The 24,622-nt window shown below is 45.0% G+C and overlaps 1 protein-coding gene across 1 annotated transcript in view; it reads right to left on the bottom strand.

Moving 5' to 3' along the window:
* Positions 1–22,961, bottom strand: part of PID1 (phosphotyrosine interaction domain containing 1) — a 229,204-nt gene extending 206,243 nt beyond the window's left edge. The window contains exon 1 of the mRNA XM_014835987.3: positions 22,594–22,961. Coding sequence (XP_014691473.1) covers positions 22,594–22,623 — 30 coding nt within the window. The 5' untranslated portion in view covers positions 22,624–22,961. The remainder of the gene's footprint in view (positions 1–22,593) is intronic.
* Positions 22,962–24,622: the final 1,661 nt, after the last annotated feature.

Here is a 24,622-nt window from a genome sequence, read left to right as displayed (position 1 = left end):
TCCCAAGAACAACCACAGTCTCTTGCACAAACATAGTAAAATCATATGTCACCACCCATCTCAATGAAGTCCCTCACAGCAATTGTGTTCCTGGCCCAGGATCCAATTCAAGATCATGCACTGCATTTGGTTGTCGTGTCTGGAACCGTTCCATGGCCTTTCTTTGTCTTTCTTGGCATTGGTATTTTTGAAGAGCACTAGCCAGTTATTTTGCAGAATATATGCTCCCAGGAAAACGAGGTAGGTGGTTCTTGTCAGTGCATCACATCAAGAAGCACGTAATATTGGTTTGGCTCATTCTGGGTGATGCTAACTTTGATTATTTGTTTAAGGTGATGCCCACCTGATTTCTCCACTGAAAAGTTACTATTTTCTCTTTTCCAATTGATAATTTGTGGAGAGATACTCCAACATTATGTAAATATCCTGTTCCACATCAAACATCTATCCAACAGTTTTGGTATTCACTAATGATCCTTGCCTCAACCAATTATTATTAGGATGGTGGCAAAATGGTGATTTTCTAACTGCATCATTCTTACCTTATTTATTAGTTGACATTGTAGAATAAGGAAGAGCTTCCCTTCCTCACCTACTTATTGATCAGTTTGCTTATATCAGTCTGGCCTCATAAATTCTTATTTTATTAACGGGCTATAATCCACACACTGGTTATTTATTTCGAGGCTAAACATGTACCATATTTGGCCAATGGAAGCCAAGCTGGTTTCTGTGTCTTTTTGAAATAATCCTTTTTTTTGAGAACTTTGTTGCTTTATAGCACAACAAATAATGTGTTTAGCAGTCCTAGAGGCTTCCAGGTTTCTTGATGATACCCAACAGGAGTTCATTTTCTCTTACATAAGGAAAAGCAACATAAAAATTTCTCCCGTCTAAAACTCCACCATAATCAATTACCAAGAAACAGATGTAACTCTAAACAACACAGATTCTACATTTTATATTTTAATTAATTATCGTTTCTTATGAATAGCTCTGACTGTTGACATCTCTCTCATTCCTGAAATGAAATATAACAAAGACAATACCTACGACAGGCAGGCAATAACTTAGGTACAAGATAGATTCAATGTCTGATATTTTGATTTAAATGTCAAGGAGATCCAGGACACATTGCAAAAAGCTTAATATAGACACACAGAATTGTGTGCTTCCCCATTAATAGCTGGTTCTAAAGACAAATGCGAGAGACTCTCTTTCTGTCTCTCTCTCAATATGTCAGTAAAACTCTACTCCTGGGATCCGCACTGATTTACACTGGTATGTATGTCACACTACCTCTCACTTTCCTTCCAGGAAATTAAGAAAGACAGCAGGGGCTGGCCCGGTGGCACAGCGGTTAAGTTCCCACATTCCGCTTCTTGGCGGCCCAGGGTTTGCCGGTTCGGATCCCGGGTGTGGACACGGCACCGCGTGGCAAAAGCCAGGCTGTGGTAGGCATCCCACGTATAAAGTAGAGGAAGATGGGCATGGATGTGAGCTCAGGGCCAGTCTTCCTCAGCAAAAGGAGGAGGATTGGCAGCAGATGTTAGCTCAGGGCTAATCTTCCTCAAAAAAAAAAAAAGAAAGATGGCAAATAAACTATAAAACATCATTAGTTCACTGAAGCACTATATCCATAAATACATTTATTGGGCTTGAATTGTGTTCCCAGCTTTATAGTCCAAGAATTATGCCAGGTGCAATGAGACATACAGTGAGGAATAAAACCCCACGTTCATCCTCTAAGGTGTAGAGGTTTTTGGCAGATGGAAGCCCACAAATAATTTTAATAAACAGGAAAACCAGAATGAGCTAAGTGGTATAACTGTGATCTACGAACAATCTGTGGACACTCAGAACAAAGGATAATTCACTACAGCTGGAGATGAGGGAAAGTTGTGGGGAAGAGGAAAGGCCGTGGGGATCAGGAAAGGCCGTGGGGATCAGGAAAGGCCGTGGGGAAGAGGAAAGGCCGTGGGAAAGAGGAAAGGCCGTGGGGATCAGGAAATGCCGGGGGGAAGAGGAAAGGCCGTGGGGAAGAGGAAAGGCCGTGGGGAAGAGGAAAGGCCGTGGGGATCAGGAAAGGCCGTGGGGAAGAGGAAAGGCCGTGGGGATCAGGAAAGGCCGTGGGGAAGAGGAAAGGCCGTGGGGAAGAGGAAAGGCCGTGGGGATCAGGAAAGGCCGTGGGGATCAGGAAAGGCCGTGGGGAAGAGGAAAGGCCGTGGGGATCAGGAAAGGCCGTGGGGAAGAGGAAAGGCCGTGGGGAAGAGGAAAGGCCGTGGGGATCAGGAAAGGCCGTGGGGATCAGGAAAGGCCGTGGGGAAGAGGAAAGGCCGTGGGAAAGAGGAAAGGCCGTGGGGATCAGGAAAGGCCGTGGGGATCAGGAAAGGCCGTGGGGAAGAGGAAAGGCCGTGGGGAAGAGGAAAGGCCGTGGGGATGAGGAAAGGCCGTGGGGATCAGGAAAGGCCGTGGGGAAGAGGAAAGGCCGTGGGGAAGAGGAAAGGCCGTGGGGATCAGGAAAGGCCGTGGGGAAGAGGAAAGGCCGTGGGGAAGAGGAAAAGCTGTGGGGAAGAGGAAAGGCCGTGGGGATCAGGAAAGGCCGTGGGGATCAGGAAAGGCCGTGGGGATCAGGAAAGGCCGTGGGGAAGAGGAAAGGCCGTGGGGATCAGGAAATGCAGAAGAGCGGCCGTTTCACATTCTATGGGAGGAGTATGATCCCTCAGGCAGAGCATGTGGGTGATGTACAAGGCAACATGAGCAAAGGCATCAAACGTGAAAACACACAAACATTTGGAAATGGGTGCGAAGTGCATTAAAAGATGTTTGGAGAGATGAAGATGGGATGGGATTTTTAACCCAAGCATCAGAACAACTCCTCAGCACCTGATAAGGATGCTTCTTTACAAACACTGACCACAAAATGGAGGAAAGGGACGGTTCTGCCTAATCACTAACATTTTAGTTCATTTGGCCTTGTTCCATACAATCCTTTCGCATCCACTGTGCAAACGACTACAGAAAGAGGAGAAAAGAGAACAAGAGATATCAACTAAATAACATTTTCCCAAATAAGAAATTAGCCAAGTAGCATCTGTCCAAACAAACACAAAAATTCTAAACTTCTGAACACGCAGATGCGATTTTTATTTTAATCACCAAAAAAGTCTCCTTTTCTTAGTACTCTTGGCAATTCCCAACACACGCTATTGGACAAAATGCTTTTTTGAAAGATGAACTAGAAAACCATCTGACACCATATCAGACCAGCATCAAGTAATTGTTGATGTCTGAGGGCTATGTCGATCTCAACATGATTGCACCAAAGCATGGGGGAAAAAAGGTTCTCGGTCAAATAAAGAAACTTACAGAATCTGAGATACCATGTTGTCCACATCTGCCATTATTTTAAATTTAGCACCTATGGTAGAGATGGTGCGATGCCTGTCATTTTCCCCTGTAGGCTTACTAACAGAACTCTGACTCAATTTGCAGCAAACATGTGCCCAGTTAAAATATTTGCTCTCCCAGGCAAGAGACGGCCACATGCCACAGTCTTCATCCCTGAGATGTTAGAATTCTCCTGGGTAAGACCTGAGGGAAAGATTGATGTTCCTAATGAAAGGGGACAGATTACAAAGGCCCTCATCTTTTGCCCTTTGTAGTGTCTTAGGATGGAAGTTTCCTCCATGATAACAATAATCTACTTCATATTTAATTGATTGAAACCTTCTTGAGCACAGGAACCACTTCTTTAGACCCGCCTTATAATTTAGTCTGGCTCCTCATCCAAAAATAAAAGATCGACAAACACTTGGTGAAAGTAAAACCTGTAAGAAAGGCTTGAGAACATGAGAAGCACTGGGACAAATCTCAACCAAAGTGAGTGTATTTCTACACCCTGTAATTAGCATTAATCAAATCTATAGGGCCCAACTCTTTCAAATATCATAATCCATTTTAAATCCAAAATGCTGTTGACCCATGCATAGTACTTCAGTACTCACTAATTGAAAATATGCAAAATTCCAAAAGCCATATTGGATTATGAATCACTAACAATTGGTTTTTTTTTTTTGGTGAGGAGAAATTGGCCCTGCGTTAACATCTGTTGCCGGTCTTCCTCTTTTTCTTTTTCTTTTTTACTTTTTTTCTCCCCAAAGCCCCGGTATATAGTTGTATATCCTAATTGTAAGTCATCATAGTTTTTCTATGTGGGACGCCACCACAGCATGGCTTGATGAGCACTGTGTAGGGCCGTGCCCAGGATTCAAACCCGCAAACCCTGGGCTGCCGAAGTGGAGTGTGTGAACTTAACCACTTAGCCACGGGGCTGGCCCCATCACTAATAATTTTAAATAAATATTTCTTTTAATAAAGCACACAGGATTTGCAAAGCAGTTGATATATTTGCAAGCTACACATTTATGGTCTATAGGAAATGTATAATGCAAACAGGGCACATTGAAATAATCCACGGCCCTCTTGAGTTCCAAGATCCATAGGTTAAGAATTATGAATTGATAGTAAGAGCATTTTGGCTGAGTCTATTCCACTGTCAGCGCACTACCCAGAACCACAAGGATGTGAGTTGTAACAAAGCCACGATTTTGCCTTCTGCTTTGGCCAACTTTAATCTGGTTTCAAATTTCTGAAGCAAGCTTCTGCTCCTATTTATAATGTGAAATTTAAAAAAACATGTTAACACTTATGAAATTGTTATGCTACATAAAAATTCCTCTGAGACTGAGATGCCCACAGAAATGCAAGAGATGACAAATAATTCGCTCTATCATACGTTTTCTTATTTACCAGTAGGCATTAATAGCTTCAAATCAAAGTTATATTTCCTATTTAGAGGGGCCGATGATTGAAATGAAAAAGATAAATAGCATCAGTTCCTTAACATAATGAAAGCAGGCATCTGCTAAGTTCCAAGACAGGCTTTTTAAAGTGCCTTTTATAAGAAATCAACAATATATCAATTTCTTTCAGTCCTTGGATCGAAATGAATCGATCTGTTCTCTTCAGCCACAACCCAAGAAATGAGTTTTGATGACCATCTAATGCAAAGATAATGCCCTCTTAACCAAAAGCCAAAAAAAGAAAGAAAAGAAAGAAAAAAAATCTCCCCGAAAAGCAACAGCTTTGAAGCAACAGCCAAATTTGTTTTTGTCCAATTCAGCTGTGACTTGCAGCCCACCAAGAGCCTACAGCCGCTGCAAAGGAAGATGGGGGAAAGGAGAGGTGGTGATCACGCCTTGGGAAAGCTATAAAAAGTGCCTAAAAGACTCAGCAGTTAGCAAGAGAGTTCAAAGAAATTCAAGGGAAAGAACTTCACTCCCATTAATTGCGAGGAGAGAAGGAGGAGAGAAGCAAGAAAGGAAGAGGGTCAAAAGAGGGGAGAAAACACAAGACGTGGCCCCAAATCGCAGAGCAAGTCTACTTTACATGTAGAGTTGAAATCCCCCCAAATTTAGTTTTATTTCCAAAAGACTCACTCCAAGTTTTCAGTGAATGCTTGCCCTGCTCTTACTACCGTGCCAGCACACGTCCCCTCCTGTTCAGAGAACACACATATCTCATGGGTCAGCCTCTGTTCAACGAGGGCATTAAATTACATTATGAAGAAAGACGTCAGTTCTCTGGGCCAAGGAGTAAAGAGATCAGCATTGAGTCTGTGCTGTTTACCATTAACACAGCAGAGAGAAGGAAACATCAATTAGCGGGTTTTTTAGACTCCATTCTTCATTCTCTAGACTGCCTTATTCCAGAAAACCATTGAGCTGTATCATTCAGGCAGGCTGTCAACATCCTAAAACAGATACTGGCTGTACTCTATACATGAATATTTAAATATAATTTCAATTTCCCCAAGAGGATTCCCACAGGGGGAATACTAATTTGAATTTTCTTTGGTTGTACAACACTCTTCCAAATTTGCACTTTTGCAAAGCCATTCATTTCCTACAAAGCAACAAGCTCCTAGAGGAAAGACATGGGGGTGGGGCGGGGAGGGGGCGGGGGTGCCCAAGCTAACCGATGCCAGATGAACTTTCCTGGATCCAGAGAGCTTTGTTTTGAAGATTTCCGCCTCGCATTAAATCAAAGTGGCAAAGCAGGTCTTGAAGACTAGGGAACGACATTCTCTACCCAGAAGGTCAGGACTGCCAATGTTGGAGGTATTTAATTTTCTGGGCTGAAGAACCCACATTGTCCCAGAGTGAACTTAGGGAATCATTCACATTTTTAACCAACAACTACAAATGTTTCTTAAGAACTGAGGCTTAGACAGCCTGAGACCATGTCCTTTTGGCTATTTTGGCCAAAACAGCTGTTTGCATCTCTGACACCATTTCTACCCTAGACTCAGAGACAAGACGGATTCATGTGTACCAAAATTACTTTATTAGTTTTGGATGTAGTAAAAGCATCATTACTTAAAATGACACTCTGCTTTTTCAGTGCAGAGATTTGGCAAGAAGGTGAGAGCAACATCCAAGTTATAAAAACCTTAAGATTTATAGCAGATGCCAATAGTGGGGCTACACCCTTACAAACAACGAGGACAAAAGTCTGTCTCCAACGATGGGCCAGAACATAGAAGCTGTGAGCCAGGACTATAGGGTAATTAGGATTACTTTTGTTCTGCGGTACTTACTAAAGTAAGAGTATGTGCATAAGACATTCCAGGGGAAAGAATGTTTGCATCCTTGCTTCATCCCCCAGTTAAGCACGCACACTTTTACAAGGAAAATACACCCTTCAGGAAGGACATGTGCACCTCCAAGGGTTTCTGGTTGGTATCCTGGAAATCTTTCATCATGGTTCCCTCACTTTCCTCCACACACATGCTCTGCTCCACACATTACTTTTTGTGAAATAGAATTTGAAGACTGAACATTGGCGGGTTCAAGAAAAATTCTACCTGTATATCAATCAGAGTTTCGTGGTTGCAAGCGATGGATACCAACTCTGGCTCACTTGAGGAAAAAAAATCAGTGACACTGGAGCAGACAGAGGGAAGAAGGACCAAGCTCAGAAAGGACAAGGATTGAGCAGTTCCAGAGGTCCATGCAGCAGGACCACCCTGTCTTCAGATCCTGGAGGACAGAATGAGTTTTGGCTACTTTCAGCCTTTTTCCACCATACTCAGGATTCCAACTCTTGGAAGAAAGTGTCTTGTTAACTTAGACATTCGGGGCACTCATTGACGCCACAGCTAAAGGAAGACATGCTGATTGACAGGCCCCCCCCTAAAGTGAATGGAGTCCCCCCACTGCAGAGGAGAAAGAATAGTTCCTAAAAGTGCAATCAGGCTGCTGTTACCAGAAGATGGGACGTGAAGCTGGGCAGAAAAAACCACAGATGTCCACTTCTACTTCTACATAAACAGTCTTAGCATTCCTACTGAATTGTTTATTTTTTCAACTTCTAGGGACAACTTTGGCAAAAACTACAATTAATCTTATTGCCCAATAGTCTGTGTCACAATGTCCCATATAAAAAGCAGCATGGTCATTTCCATGGTCCTCAATTTAGCAAAAAGTTTGGGGTTCCTGATGAGCTGATGTACATTCTTCTATTAGATAATGAGGGCAAGGAATTCATCATGTTTCTCTTCTTACTTAGGCTGCCAGGAAGCTCAGAGCTAAAAGTTTTAGGCTCAGTTATAGTAGCTATCCGTAGTCTATGTTTTCAGTACAACTAAATCCTTCATTATATGACTGGTATTTGAGGGGTTTTACTTCAGTCTTGTTTTAATGTTTCAATGGTATTTCTATATTTTATTGGAAAGTACTTCAAAAATATGTGAGGGGCCGCCCTTGGGGCATAATGGTTGAGTTCACGCATTCCACTTCAGGGACCCAGGGTTCACAGGTTCAGATCCCAGGCGCGGATCTACACACCACTTGTCAAGCCATGCTGTGGCGGTGTCCCACATGCAGAGTGGAGGAGGACTGGCACAGATGTCGGCTCTGCGACAATCTTCCTCAAGCAAAAAGAGGAGGACTGGCAGTGGGTGTTGGCTCAGGGCCAATCTTCCTCAAGCAAAAAGAGGAGGACTGGCAAGGGGTGTTGGCTCAGGGTCAATCTTCCTCACCCCCGCCTCAAAAAACTAAAAAAGCACTTTTGAAATTTTTTCCTTACTAACCAAAGGCCAACCTTTTCAGAACTATGTAAGGATCCAACGTATAATTATTGTATCCTTCTGAGCTTTTAGATCGGCCAGGATCTTTGTATTCTGCAGCCAGCATCATCTCTTTCCCTTTTTCTCCTGCAGAGGTAACCCTGTACAGTAGAAGCTATTTCAGATGAATTTCTGGTTTTTAAAGGTGCTATAGGAAAAACATTAGATTAGATTAGATTAGATTAGATTAGATTAGATTAGGTAGAAGGGTGGAGAAATAGATTGATAATCAATAGACCTAACTCTGAGTTTGAGTATAGTGTGCAATAATTTTTAGAATAGTTATCAATAAAGTTCATAAAATTTTATGGGGGTCAAGTGGAGAAGCAATAGGCAACTGTTTCAAACCTATAATTAGCCTGACTCTGAGGGATGCTGGAAAAGTGCAGGACAGCACTTGCGTTTTCATGAACCAGGCAGATCGGCTGAGGGTGGAAGGTCTAACTCAATGTTTTATAGCTCAAGCCACTTTCTGGTTCATCCATGTACTTTTTTCTTTTTTTTGAGGAAGATGAGCCCTGAGCTAGCATCTGCTACCAATCCTCCTCTTTTTGCTGAGGAAGACTGGCCCTGAGCTAACATCCGTGCCCATCTTCCTCTACTTTATATGTGGGACGCCTGCCACAGCATGGCTTGATAAGCAGCACCATGTCCAAACCCGAGATCTGAACCTTCGAACCCTGGGCCACCGGGCCAGCCCCCCATTCATGTACTTTTAATGCTAAAAATAATCAGAATCTCCTAACTCTGTGGGAAGCGGGCAGAGTCAAGTAGAATAGCAGACCTGGATAAGCAAGAGAAAGCAAATCTGCTCCCAGGATGATCAGGAAACAAAAGATCTGCAAAGGGCTTTCTAGTGGTTTTTTGGCGGAAATGGAAATTGTTAGATATAAAGGTGTTGCCATCATTGTGAATGTCTTTCAGTTTGGGCTTCCTGAAATAGCATTGGAACGGATGGCTGATAATCCACAGGCTGATCATCTGCGAGGAAAATGTGGAAATCCATTAAGTTAAAAACTATTCTCCACCCTCTAAATCTATCTCTTTCTTGGAAGCAATCTGTTCCAACGTTTGGCAGTAAAAATGCCCCAAACGAGCCAATACCATAACAATGAGAAATTTTAGCTGCCTGGCGTGCGATACGTAGGAAACAGTGATCTGCATTTAGTGAAAAGTCGAGGAGGCTTTCCCCCTCTGCCTGGGAGCCCTCCCGGATGCTCCAGATTGGAAAGTGGATGAGTGATGACCCTTCTAGTTCCTGCACGTCTGTCTGCCCAGGAGAGAAGGGGCGATGGCATGGCCCCCACTCCAGTCACACAAACCCCACCACACAGCTCCCAAAAAAGAGAGGAAAGAAACTGGCCTCCAGGTAGCTGAAGGTGAGCTACCAGAGTTGAGGTTGGAGAGCAACGAATGGTGTTAAACACATAAACTTAGGCACACGATCACTTATCACCCTGGCCCTTAAGAAAGTCAGGAGACCAAAGACCTGGTCTGGTCCCGATTCCAGCACGAACATGAACTTGGGATTCTCCCATGAGCCAAATGAAGGAGCTGAACTACACTGGGGTCCCAGACTCAAGGACCCACAGGGCTCAGCAGGTTATGGGAATTAGTGGGCCGTGCTCTCTCACGCCCGGGATGGACTGGAGGCCACGTCCATCCCAATGGAACAGCGACTGGTCAGTGGTCACTCCGTGAGAATCCAGGCCCACGGTGGTTTTGACGCTCCCATTTTTTGAGAGAATCGGAAAGTCCAGATTTCCTTATAAATTCCTCTAATTTTTCAATCCCGGAGACTAATTTGTAAAGTTTTTATATACACCGAAGGGGCCAAAGGAAACATTTTTGTAAGCCAGAGCCAAACCTCAGGCCCACAGTTTGTCAACTTAAAGGAGTGCAAGAGCTGGACCGCAGTGGCCCGGACTGTAGGATGCTTCTTCACGAGGAGCTGGGTTTATCCTCTCCCCTCGCATGGAAATTCAAGGGGCATTGGCATCTTAAGGGCTACAAGAAGTCCTGCAGAAAACCAGACTCACTTTCTTTCACCTAGTGCTCCTCAAACCTATTTAAAGACGGAACCCTTTGTGGCAAGACTCAAATGAGCAGCTTGCTGAACTTGGGTTCCATGGAACACACTTTGGGAAACACCAAACCTCTATTATCCACATGGCACTAAAATTCTATGCTGTTCTTCCTAGTTAACCCTTGGATCTGAAGCAGGAGCAGAAATTAATATTTACTGACTCCCAATAACGTGCCAGATACCATGCTAAACGTTTTGTATTCCATATTGCAATTAATAGTCAGGAACTAAATTATTATCCCCATTTTTTTTTCTGAGGAAGATTAGCCCTGAGCTAACATCTGTGCCCATCTTCCTCTGTTTTTTTATATGTGGGATGCTGCCACAACATGACTTGATGAGCAGTGCATAAGTCCACACCCAGGATTCAAACCGGTGAACAGCAGGCCACCAAAGTGGAATGCATGAATTTAACCACTACACCACCTGGCAGGCCTTTATTATCCCCATTTTAAAGTTGAGAAAATATAAATCAGAACCCCTGAGGTAACCTCCAATAAGTGAAGCAGCCAAGATTTGTATCCACGGGTGCCCGATTAAAAACCCCATGGTCTTTCCACGATTCAACAGCCTGGATCAGCCACAGGTAGTCTGACTTGGAGCCTAAAGAAATATTCTCTCATCACTTCCCATTTTCCCCAAACTGCCCACCCCGTGGCTTTGGATCTGCTTTATGTTTCCCCTCAAAGCTTCCAGGCTTTTCATCTGAAAAACACTGTTTTTCCGAGAGCCAGATAATCCACCAAAGGACTCAGCACCACTGAGCAGGTGGGAGCCTTTGCTCAGAGGAATAACTTATCAACAGCCAACAGCTGCACTGAACACGTGACAGCTAACTTGTGGAGCACGCATGCGTGCCAGGGACAGTGCTGGGTGCCTGGGTGACTTCCTCCACCCTTCCATTTCTTCCTCTTTTAATATCTGCACATCCTTCACCCCCTCGTCTCCCCAGATTCCCCTCTTCCTGGCTTTCTTACCCATCTGCTGTCTCTCACCTCAACCTATTTCATTTCTTTCCTTCACCCCCAAAGTGAATATAGTTAGGAACAGAAGTCTAGCATTTTTCGTGCCATACTTAGGGGTGACCACACATCCTCATTTCCCAGGTGACTCTTGGTTTCTGCCTGCTGTTTCAGTGAAAAGAGAGAAGAAAAAAGAAAACACGGAGAATCCATCATGCGAAACCATTAGTGGGTCTTGATTCTAGTTTGTGGATGTCGTCTGCCTGGCAGATATAGGATTTCTTCTAAAACAATTCTTTTTCTCAGGAATATGGCAACTACAAAATTTAGATCAGCTGCAACAGCTTTACCAATGGCCACTGAACCTTAGTGAAAAGCTATGGAGACGCATTCACGAAAATAATATAGTTTTAAAATGTTTTTCCCCTCAAGAACGAAAATTTGAGGCATTTGACTCAATCTCTTTTAAAATAAAGGGAAAGGACTATAAGACTTTGTTCAATAAATATATAAGGAGATCATGTGGCACAGTATCCAATCCTGTTGAGGGGATGGGGCCATCGTGAACAAGGAAGGACCAAGGAGGCATCAGCTTGAACTTTCCACCCTGTAGTCTGGATTTCTTCTCTTGCTCAACTACTCATTTCACTAAGATCCTTAGGCAAACAGATTGATGGAAAATGTCATTTCAAGAACTAAATGGGGAAATGTCTGAGAAGGTGAGAATGGAACTGTAAGAAAAATACAAAGTTCATTATTTACATTCTGGGTTAGAATTTTAATTTCCAGTTAAAAGAAAATGAAACCTCCAGAGAATTCGCAGAAATGAGGGCAGAAACTACCTAAGTTTAGTCCTCCCAACACCTAGCACTGTGTCTGACACACAATGAATAGTTCACAAACACTTTCACAGATTTATAGAGTACAGTTGACATATAATAAACTGCACAATTTGTTAAGTTTTGGCATATGTATAAGCCCATAAAACCATCACCATAATACAGATGTTGAACATATCCATCACCCTCAAAATTTCCTCAAGTCCTTTCTAATCCCTTCCTCCCATCCCAGCCTCGGGCAACTACTCATCTGCTTTCAATCATTTTACATCCCCACCAGCAGATGTGAGAGTTCCAGTTCCTCCACATCCTCACCAACGCTCGGTATGATCAAAGCCTTTTCAATTTTAGCTATTCTACTGTTGTGTAGTGGTATCACAGTATGGTTTTAATTTGCATTTCCCTAATGACGTGGAGCATCTTTCCATGTGTTTATTTCCCATCCATATAACTTCCTTGTTCAAATCATTTGTTCATTTTCTTTTTTTGAGATTGGCACCTGAGCTAACAAGTGTTGCCAATCTTTTTTTACTTCTTCTTCTTCTTCTCCCCAAACCCCCCTCCCCCCCCAGTACATAGTTGTATATTCTAGTTGGAGGTCTTTCTGGTTGTGCTATGTGGGATGCCACCTCAGCATGGCCTGATGAGTGGTGCCATGTCCGTGCCCAGGATTAGAACCCTCAAAACCCTGGGCCACTGAAGTGGAGCATGCGAACTTAACCACTCAAGCACGGGGATGGCCCCCTTTGTTCATTTTTTTTTTTTTTTAAAGATTTTATTTTTTTCCTTTTTCTCCCCAAAGCCCCCCGGTACATAGTTGTATATTCTTCGTTGTGGGTTCTTCTAGTTGTGGCATGTGGGACGTTGCCTCAGCATGGTGTGATGAGCAGTGCCATGTCCACGCCCAGGATTCGAACCAACGAAACACTGGGCCGCCTGCAGCGGAGCGCGCGAACTTAACCACTAGGCCACGGGGCCAGCCCCCCGCCTTTGTTCATTTTTTTAAATCAGGCTACCCTAATTATTGAGTTTTGAAAGTTCTTTATATATCCTGGATACAAGTCCTTTACTATAGATATATGATATAATGATATATATGATATATAGATATATGATATAGTCATGTATTTGCAAGTATTTTCTCCCAGTCTGTCTTTTCATTCTCTTCTAAATATCTTTAAAATTTTAAATTTATTTTGATACTAAGTTAAAAAGTTCTTAATTTTGATGAAGTCCAATTTATCCAGTTTTTCTTTTACTGAATGTGTTTTTGCTATTGTTCTAAGAAATCTTTGCCCAACTCAAAGAAACTTTTGGGTGCGACAGAGCTGGTCATTATCGTGATTGCAGCAATGTTTACACAGATGTATACAAAGTCACAAAGATTTTCTGCTGGTTTTGTCTAGAAGATTTACAGTTTTAGGTTTTACATGTAGGCATTCTGAGTAAATTTCTGTACATGGTATGTATGAGGTATGGATTGAAGTTTTGGGGTTTGTTGTTGATATTATTGTGTTTATTGTTTTGCTTGTGGATATCCAATAGCTACCACATCATTTTGTTGAAAAGACTATCCTTTCTCCAGGGAACTATATTTTTGGCACCTTTGTCAAAAACCACATAAACTTTTGATCAAAAAGCAGAACTCTCAAAAAAAATCCTCATTGACAGCTGCTAAAATTTAAGACATGCACACTCTTTGATTCAGCAACTCCAATTTTAGCAGTTCTGTCTAAAGATACATAAGCACAAGGATAATGCTCAGATTCTTATAACAGTATTATTTACAGGGAAAAAAACTAAAGAATATGGACATGACCCTAATATTCCCTGATAAAGGACTGAATAAATTATGGTCCAACTCAACCACAAAATTCTATGCAGATACCAAAAGGAATGAATTTGAACTATGTGTACTGACCAAAAGAGATACCCGTGAAACATTCTGTCAAGTGAAAAAAAAAAAATTAATACATATATATATAATCTGATTACATTACTGAAATAAACGTAAATGTGTCTATATATTTGTATACATTTGCAAAAACCTAGGGAAAGTTGTAGAAAAATAACTACCAGACAGATCACATGAGTTTTCTTTGTGGACAGAATTGAGAATGAGGGAAGGGACAAGATTATTAATTTCTTTATATACTTCTAAGCTTTCTGATTTATTACCTTGTTACCCTAAGCAGATATTATTTTTAATTTTTTAATGAAATCAAGTCTAAAATAGTAGCCGTGACATGTAGCAGAAGGGCCACTCCATCCATTTCACATCTGTACCACCACTTGGAAAAAATTTCCATTGCTTGTGTGTGTGTGTGGTTAGTTCAAGTAGGGACAAATATATTGGTGCATGGAGGAAACTCAAAAGAAAATTCCACACTAAGAGTTATGAGTTCATTGTGTCTCCCCAAAATTCACATGTAGAGGTCCTAACCCCTAGTACCTCAAAATGTGACCTTATTTGGAAATAGGGTCATTGCAGATGTAATTAGTTGAGATGAGATCATACTGGTTTAGGGTGGGCCCCTAATCCAATGTGACTAATGTCCTTACAAACAGGGGAAATGTGGACACAGGGAGAATGCCACGGGAACACTGGAGTGATGCTGCCACAAGCCAAGGAATGCCAAAGATTGCCAGCAAACCACCAGAAGCTGGGAGGGGAGGCCTGGCACAGATTCTCCCTCACATCCTCACAAGGAACAAACTCTGCCAACACCTCGATTTCAGACTTTCAGCCTCCAGATCCATGAGACAATAAATTTCTGTTGCTTCAGCCACCCAGCTTGTGGTCCCGCTATGGCAATGAATATACTAAGCTACCACGAATTTAAGTTCAAAGCAAAGAGCCACCCATCAGTACCATGGTCCCACAACCCCAAGCTCCATTCCTAGGAAACATCACGAGAAGGCTTAGAAAGTAAACAGCAGTTTCTACTACCCATGATATAGGGGGCTTGTACACCAGGATGTCACATACACCTGAGGGAAAGCCAGTTCCTGAAGTAAAGGCATCAAAGCATATGGTGCGCAGAAGGGGCTACAAAATCTGTGTGCTTATCCTCAGACCCGCAATTACAAGGAGACTGTGAGGAAGGACTTGTGATTAAAGGATTAAGATGGATTTATTCTTGAGGAAGGATGACAATTAAGGAGTCCTTTTCTCCTGGCAACTCTCCACTCTTCTCCCTTCCCATGCACACATGCGGTATTCATGCCCCACTGAGGAAGACAATGAAAAGCACGAAATGCAAACCCGAAGAGCAGCTCTGTAGTCATCCAGACTCCTTGGCCCACGTCGGACTGGAAACGTCTCTCCATTGCCGCCACTGCATTGAAAAGAGGAGCTTGCCCAGGAAAGCAAGTGTTGTGACTCCTCGTAACATTTATTTTTTTGTCTTAAAAGTGAGTTCCAGAATAGGAATAGGTTCTCCATTAAAATAATGTGTACAGTTACCAAGTGAAAAATGAAAACAAAACAAAATACCCAACCGGATACAAATAATCAACCATTCATACTATGGGGCCGTCCTGGAGGCCGACGTGAAATGACTCTGAAGTCAACCTAGATGCTGTCTTAGTTGGGAAGAGGCAAGTCCCGGAGGCTCACTACCCAGAGACCCTGCAGAGACTCTGACAACCTGGATTGTCTTGAGGACAAAACCCCAGCCCTCTCCCTTGGTCTCCGCCTGCCTGGAAAAGTGTCGCTGAGATCTGCGTCAAAATGACTTTCACATCCCAGCCTATTATTTCAACGACCAAAGCTAACCATCTCTTGAAGCCCATTTGCAGTGTTTTCCAGAGGCCCTCCCTTGAGCAACACAGCACACGTTACACTCGGTGTTTGCACCTTTTCCCAGGATGCTGGCCAGAAGCAGATGAGGGAGAAAGAAGCAATGGTTTAGTTGTTCTCTAACGTCTGTTTTCATTTTTTTCCAAATCCACTGTAAATAAATTCACACTCAGTACAAAAGGAGCATGCTTTCCAGACACATTCATGTTGTCCCAGGACGTGAAAGTGAGGCATACCTAGACCTCCAGAAACACAGAGACCGAACACAGTCAAAAGGCAACATGGTTTTATTAACATGTTAGGTTCCCAGGGCTGCTGTAACAAATTGCTGGAGATTGGGCAGCTTAAAACAAAAGAAATTCTCTCACAGTTCTGGGAGCCAAAAGTCCAAAATCAAGATGTTGGCAGGGCCGTGCTCCCCGCAGAGGCTCTGGGGAAGAATCCTTCCTTGACTCTTCTGGCTTCTGCTGGTGGCCAGCAATCCTTACAGCCCTTGGCTTGTGATAGCCTAACTCCACTCTCTGCCTCCGTCTGCACATGGCTTCTCTCCTGTGTCTCCTCTGTGTCTTCAAATCTCTCCTGATAAGGACACCAGTCATTGAATTTGGGGCTCATCCTAATTTGGTATGAACTCATCTTAGCTTGATTATATCTACATAGCCTCTGTCTCCAAATAAGGCTACATTCACAGGTACCTGGGCTGGGACTTGAACATATCTTTTGGGAGGGACACAATTCAGCCCACAACAACGAGTAAGACATGGAGAGCAGGGTTTGAATCTGAATCTTGGTCCTTTAATAGCCACATCAGTTAGGAATGCCCAAGGCACAAGTGATGAAAACCCAACTAATATATAGGCTTCAACAAACAGAAGGAGGTGGTATTTTTCTCACTACTGGAACCTCCTTTATCAAACTAAGACCTGACGTGCAACAAATGAGGGAAGAAGGAGGAGGTTGGAGTCATCAGGCATGACAAAGAAGACCTTAGCAGGATGAGGGCCCCAAGGGGCATCAGCATTAAGTGAGAGAGCTTGCTAAGACTTTGGAAGCATTGAAACAGGCCAAAGGCACAAAGCAAGTCTGTGCCTTTTCCCTGACATGTCCTTTTCCAGTGCTTAGCTTGAGGGTTTGGACCTGGTAAATACTCTGATGCTTTATCACTGGTTAGCAGCTAAATTGGGATCAAAACTCTTTTTTTTAAGTTAACACAAAACGATAGTAACTAATTCCACTAAACTTTAAGGAGGTCTTTGGACAAACATCTTGACCATTTCTTCTAGCTCTGCTTATACAAAGCTTCCATTTAGATCTGTGCCCAAGGGGCTGAACAAAGCACAGTGCCGTCATTGAGTGCTTCTGGACTAGTTTTATTTGCTGACCACTAACAAGTCCCTGAACCGCTGCTATTTGAGGAGTCAAATAGCCCTGTGGAAGGGAGCCTGATCTCCAGTCGCCTTGGGGCTGTCCAGGGCACACTTTTCCAGGATCTAATTTGCAGGACTAATTTACATGGTAGAATGGAGCCAGTGCCAGGGGAGGGGGGGAGGGAGAGAGTTAATCTGGAACATCAAACAAAGGCAAAAGTTGCCCAACACTCCAAGGTAACCCAGTACAGTCAACATGAAACGGCCCCATTAGGCAATGGGTAACCAAGGGGCAGAGTCTTTTCCAAGGCTAGCATTTTGCAAGTCACTTGGTAGAGATTTTGCTGACAAACTCGAAGACCCAATGACATAAGATAGCATTTCACTTCTGAGAGAGACTTACACCTCAAATTAATGAAAACTCCAAGCTTTCTTTATGAACGATAAGGCCCAATACTTGGCACTTACTCAACCACAAGGGATGAAAAGAACAGCAAAATCTAGAATCGGTTTAGCGAGAAACCTGTGCCTCTGTAACAGTAGCATTGCTTATCTCAAAACAATTGCTCTTGAACTCTCCAACATCCTGCCTCTCGTCCCTCCATTTTTGGTCTGAGCATGGAATGACTGCCTACGTGATCAAGCTTGATTATCAGCTTTCGAGGGCTCTAGTTTGGATAAAGGCCATGTGCTCCAGTTGAAGAGACTCTTAAGTAGCGCTTGAGAATTCCAGCTTAAGTTTGGCCCAGGAACTTACTTCCCCCAGAGATGCGGACCACCAAAAATGAGGGTAGCCTTTGGTCAACATAGGCAATCACTCTCCTTCAACAAGAAATATGAAAGCAGCCTCTCTGAGCCAATGAGACCACCATTGCTCTAATTCTATTCATTAATAACAACCAACACGTGTACAGCATCCCTCTTTGTCTTATCTTTCCATGCTATGGAGAAGCTCTGCAGCCAAACCACCCGGTTCAAATTCTGGGTCAATTCCTTTCTAGCTGCCTAACCCTGGCCAAATCATTTAAACTCTCTGGCCTTCAGCTCCTTTAGCTATAAAATGCAGATAAAAGCGGTTATGGGAGGTAAGCAAGCTAGATAATTCAAATAAAACTCCTGAGCACAGTGCCACACACAGAGCACGTGCTCTGTAAAAGCGGGTGGTTGTCATTCTCTCCTCCCACCCCTACTTTGTTCTGTGTCCCTTTTGTCGATTTGGTCTGCCTGGAAATGTGTCATCTTTGCCAAGGATTTCTCTCTGCCTGATGGGCCAGGTCGAATGGTCTCTGGCTGATGTTCCAGACGGTTCTTCCGTCTCACTTCTCAGGGGAAAAGTGGGAGTAGCACAATGCTAGAGAAATAAATCCAGAACAATCCACACTCCAAGCCAAGGCAAAATCTACCAGATATGACAAGGCAGAGAAAGGGCAGGGTCATCCTGGAGGAAGAAACACTCTTACCTCCTGAAATCTCCAGATATTATGTAGCTAAAAACGTTAACCTTCTTATCAGCCAAAAGTTTAGCAAGAAACTAAAAGAAAGGTTCTTCCAGATGTGGTTTTCTCCCTGCCCTTTCTCTTTTCACCCTCCTTTGGAAGTTCTAATGGACAGCCATTGGCCAAAATGAGAGTGAAAAAAACATGGTGGAGGACAGAAAATGGCCCAGGCTGAGGAGGCGAATCTAGCTTAATGGACAAAAGCTCTGTGTTTTTGGGACCTGCCACGGAGAAATTTCAATCTTAGGGAAGACAAGCGAATGATTACATTGGGACCTTTATAGAACACCTCACGAGAAGATGCCTGCACACAGATTTCACAATTAGAATTTGCTAGCACTTGTTTCCCATACATTCCTACTAACACATTCCACTCCATCCTTATAATAACTATACCATCAACAAGGGTGTGTTGGCCTCCGTCGTTTCAAACTCAGTTTCCATTCATGTTTCTCCTGTTCTCCTCCTTTCCTGGCTTCCAGAAAAAGGTTTCTGGTAGCCCAAAGACATACGCTCTGGGGAAATCTATGTTCCAATCTATGTGGCTAAGTCCACACTCTTGAGTGGATGAGTCTGTCACTTCTACAGGATCCGCCCAGGCCAATAATTAAGACAATCAGGAAACCCATGCAAATTTTAAATATCAAGGCCAGAGGTAATCTCATCTCTATTTTAAAAAAAACCAATACTCGGCCTTTTTCTACCAAAAAGTCCCCTTTTCCCCTTTACTATTCTGAGAAGAGCCTGTTTCAAATCTGCTTCTTTAAAAATTTATAACTCTCACGAGTCCCTCCAAGAAAAAAAGTCTGCTGTGCAGAGAACGTGAAAAAGGAAGAATTCATACCTATTCATTTTTAAAAGTTGGGGTGGTAATTTAAATCTTCATATCCCTTTTGATCCTATTATATTTTTAATGGCAGAAGCTCCCAGTGAGGGCTCGAGTGGGCTGCAAGAGAAGTTTTAACATTCAAGGGAGCAAATGAACTTGCTGCGGGGTTTGTGCGACTGAATGAGAAATTACCCAGCTCAGCCCCGCTCGGGGCAACAGGTCACTTCGCCTGTACTGGATTTGGGTCAAACCACTAAACCTCAAAGCAGAAAATATCAGCATCATTTTGTTTGGCAAAGAAGTGGGTATTGATAACGAGAATCTAATCTGATCAAAGATGCTATTTCCCCAGTAAAAGAGCTGCTTGCTGGACTCAAATCAGTTAGAGGGTGACCGTCTGGCCAAAAGCAAACTTGTGCCACACTCCCAGGGCCACACACCCTTTGAATGAGCATCAGCTAATCAGAACTAATAAAATCAATTAAGAAAAGCTGTTGTTCTTTTCTTCCCTCGCCTCTTTTGTTTCCAGGTATTTGTACAATAAATGGACTGCTTAGTTCTATGAGGAGGCTCTGGGAACGCATCCTTGAAGCATTTTCTTCACTCCAGTTCATCGAAATTAGAATGTTTGCATTAAAAATTAATGAGGTTATATGAGAAGGTTAAAAAGATCTGTGTAAGGAGGGTGGGGCTCTGACTTCTTAAAGAGTGGGACTCATTTATTTCTTCATCGAACACGATTTCCATCGCCACCTCCAAGGCCACAGAATCTGGGCATGGTAAAGCACCCCATTCACAGAGGAATCGGAAACCAACGTTCCTATATGGTAGTTCCTTGAGGGCAAAAAGGGGAAGAAAAATTCCCAGACAGCAAACAGAGACTCTGACAAAGATAACCACAAGGAATGTAAATAAAATATTATTACAAGCAGCTCATTCAGCATCTCACCCTCAACAACTCCCTCCCCTAGAAGGAAAAAGTAAAAACATACAAATTGTGTGTTTTTAAAAAGAGGAGAGCTGCTATTTGGAAAGAAGCTGTGAATAGGAAGACGATTTTTCTCCATTTGGCTCACTTTTATCATCGCAAGGCTTGAGATGTGCTTTTAAAAGAGAACCCGGCCTGTTTACTAATTTAAATTCGGGGAGCATGAAGTTGAGCCCCGTGTTGATAAGTACCTTCCAATAGTGACTTGATCTCAGTCCGTGATAAGCCGTGTTTACCTGAGCTTTCGAAAGCCAAAAACCCAGGCTCTTTCAACATGACTCTTCAAAATGAAACAAATGCATTGCAAATGCAACGTGTAATAACCCAGACTCATGCCAAATGCACATGTGTACATTTCACAGAAGAGCCAGGAGGACATTTCTCGCAAATGATCGTGGTGTGGAACACAAGCCAGAGCTCCCTCCTGCAAAGAGTCACGTGCTCTGGAGCGCACAGGAGTCCCTAAATGAAACAGGCCAGTAGAAATAACTTCAAGAGACAAAACCCACCGAGTCTGCAGAGGCACAGATCACTGGGCCATAAAGGCCATCTCAAGGAACTCTGGCCTCATCTCTCTAAGGACTTCCAAGAGCTACACTCCTCTCTTGGATGGGGAGCCCTCCATCCCTCCTCTCAGTCACCCCTTCTTTTAGAACAGAATGCATGCCCTGAACGGAAGCAGGAGCTTAAATGCACCACAGGTCCCTGGTGTCACCACCAAAATTCATTTACATCCCCTTTGGCAACCAATCAGAGCCCCATGGTGATAGTCTCTTAATAAGACAAGGAGGGGGTTAGAGGCTGGTTGCCACCACCCCAACTCCAAGGGTCCCTTTTCTTGTTTGAGTCCCTGGGGGATTGGCCTGGTGTCTCAGGCTTTCAATGTGAACCTGCTCCCCACACATCGCAGGCCCAAGAAGGCCTGGAAAAGAGCTCTGGGGCATCTGTTCCGGCTAAATGCAATGCCCTCTGCAGGTTAATCCTCAGTATGAGAACTCACAGGCAAAGGCTAGCCTCTTCCAGCACCTTGAGGTCTGAGACTTTCAATTTTCACCGGGAACCCTCCTGAGTCAGCCAGGGCTCCTGGCCTCCACTGTCCTGTCTACAGAAACACTCCGTCTCCGACGGTGCTGTATTTTACCACTTACACACTTCTTCAAAGTTTACTACGAAGCAGTGTGGCTCTGAGCCTGCCAACAGTTTAACTGCAGCATCCCTTGGATTTTATCTGGCAGAGTAGCTGCCCTCCTTCTGGAGAATATTTACAAGCAAAAGGCAGTCATCAAGCCTTGCAGTGGGGCGATTCCAGGGTCCCAAGTGTCACTGAAAGAGGCCCCTCTCCAAAAACGCCTCTCATTCTCACTTGGACCCCTTTCCCAACTCCCTAGCTTCAGAATCCAGATTAAAGGCAGTTTGGCATTTCAGTCCAGGGCAGTGAAAAACTTTTGATGGGGTGACGCAGGACATAACTATTCCTGGCTGAACTTAACTTTTTGATTTTCAAATATCTGGGGGAGCCTGGGTTCGGGGGAGATGAAGGGAGAGCGCCAACGAATAGGAAAAAATAAAATCAAATAAGTAGCATACCATGACCAAGCCAAACCAAGCTTGATATTTCCAAATTATACTGGCAAATGGATGTTCGCACAAATCATTTGTTCTGTCTTTCCTGGAGACAAAAAGCAAAAAAAATCTGGATGCAAAAACCCTAACCTCAGACCAGTAAATTGTGTCAGTGGAATGCAATCTAAAATTGCTGCTCAGAAAGTCCAACCTCACATATACCAACACCCACATAGACACCCCCAGCCAAAAGTTGTAACGGCGAAGCGATGCGTTCGTCAATTTCCTCACCCCCTAACCCTGCGGGTGCCGGGCGCTGGGCTAAGCCGGCAGGATCATGTTCCTATCCATGCATCTTGCACGATCGCTTTGGGCAAATCCCTGCAAGTGGGCAGAGGCACCAGCTCTGCTCCTCCGGTCCGGGCACCTCCTCCTCCAGGCTGGCCCCCGGCCGCCCGGGTGTCCCTTACCTGCAGGCGCTCTGTGGCCGGCTGCCACATCTTCCAGCCGCGGGGTTTGGCAGAACAGACGCTGGCGAGACTCGGTCGATCGCGCCAGGGGGCGAGGGGCTGCGGTCCCGCTTTACATCTGGGGTCGGTGTCCGCGGGAGGTGCGTCCTGGATCGGGCGACGGCCACCGGGTGGGCGCAAGGGGCGGCGAGCAGGAGGAGGCGGCGCCGCGCTCTGCTGCCGGCAACTTGTGGGCACGGCCGCGCGCCGGCTGTCCTGGCGCAGCTGCCAGAGGACTGCGCAGCTCCGCCCGGGCCCGCGAGCGCACGGCGGCGGCGGCGGCGGCGACCGCTCCCTCCTCCTCCCCCGCCGCCGCCGCCGCCGCCGCCGCCGCCGCCCGGACCTGCGCGCTCTGAGCATGCCCGGGGCCGCCGCCCGCCCAAGAGCCCGCACCCCCGAGCCGGGGGGGGCGGGGGCGCAGCCACCGCGGACCCCACATCCCCTCGAGGGTAGAGAGGGGAGGCCGCAGCCGGCGGCCCTGCTCCCCGCGGAAGCCCCGCGTGGATTGGGGTCTGGGAGAGAGCACGGACTGGCTGGGGAGGACAGGGCCTGGAGAGCGGGGGCTTCCTGGAGAAAGAAACCGTAGCCCCGTTGGGGGGGTCCCAGGCTTCGGTTCAGCAGGCGCCTGTGACTTGCCTGGCACTGTGCTGGGCGACAGACTTCCATTCATTCTTCCCACTCCAGTTAACTGAGCAGCTATTATGCCCCAGCCTCTATGCTGGGTTCTGAGGATACAGCGGTGCAGAATAGAAGAGGGTGGAATGTGCCTCCTCTCCTGAGCTTCCATCCTAGTTGGGAGAGACAATGACCGATAACACACATGAACGAACAGGTGGTGATGAACACTAGGAAAAAAAATAAAACAGCTGATGCACCAAGAAGGGGAAAGGAGAGCTTCTTAGATGGAGGTTCCGGGGAATGTCTGGAATAAGACCCAGAAATGGACTTGGTGAGGATGACGTGTGGGGCAGAGGCCTGGGGCACCTCCACCTGAGTGAGATGGACAGCACTAGGTTCCCCATCCGTCACCCTTCCTGAGATCTGTCGGGCACTGCAGGAGGCTCTGAGAACCAAAGATAAGCCAGGGGCCACTCTGGGCTCCCAGGCCTGAAGGCTTACCAGCTAGTGTTGGCCACTGTGAAATACTACCTTTCCTAAACAGCCCTGGCTCTTCCCATCCTCTTGACCACTGGGCAGGATAAGTATTCATATTCTCATCATATGGACGAAATAAATGAGGCTTGTGCAGTTTACGTCACTGTCCAGGTGACAGAGCCAGTGAGCGGCTTAGATAGGGCACACTCAGCTGACTTTGAGGCCACAGCTCTTGCCGTGTGCCTCTAACTGCTCTGACCATGGACACCTGGGAAAAAGGGCAACCATCTGGGGTTGGGGGCAGGGGGAGTGGCAGGATGGGGATGTTAAGCTGAGTCTGGAGAGCTGATGAAGAGTATGGAGGCGAACAGGTGGGAAATGCTAAGGGACAGAACAAAAAGAGAGGGGGGAATGAGAGCACAGAGTGCATGGGGGCCTGAGAGGCGGGGTCCAGGGAGCATTGGGGCAGCAGGGGAGGGTCCTGAGGACAAGCCACAGTGGGACGTGTGCAAAGTCTGGGTCCTGAGCCACGTGCACTGTCAAAATAAACACCCATGTCCAGAAGGGTCTGTCCATTATCCTGCATATAGCATAATTTCTAGATATCAGAGTGCTCCAGAATCCAGCCCTCAGCCCACCAGAACCTTCCAGCAACTCTCCAAGGGACAGAAACCCGTATCTCTCAAGGCTTAGGGAGTCCAAGATTCACAGAGTCACCCAGAGGAGAGTCATACAGTGGCGATTCAGGTCCATGGCTCCGGCCACCATAATGCTCTTTTCCTGGGCTCCAGGTGGCTCCTTCCAGACCACGCCTTTGGTTGGTGCCACCAGCCCAGGCAGGCCTGAGATCCTGGATGCAAAGCCACAGAGATACTTCTGAGGGGCTGGTCTCTGT

This window comes from Equus asinus, chromosome 19, assembly GCF_041296235.1.
Source record: "Equus asinus isolate D_3611 breed Donkey chromosome 19, EquAss-T2T_v2, whole genome shotgun sequence".
NCBI classification, from domain to species: domain Eukaryota; kingdom Metazoa; phylum Chordata; class Mammalia; order Perissodactyla; family Equidae; genus Equus; species Equus asinus.
The sequence above is the reverse complement of the archived record's forward strand: the minus strand, read 5'-3'. Positions and strand labels throughout refer to the sequence as shown.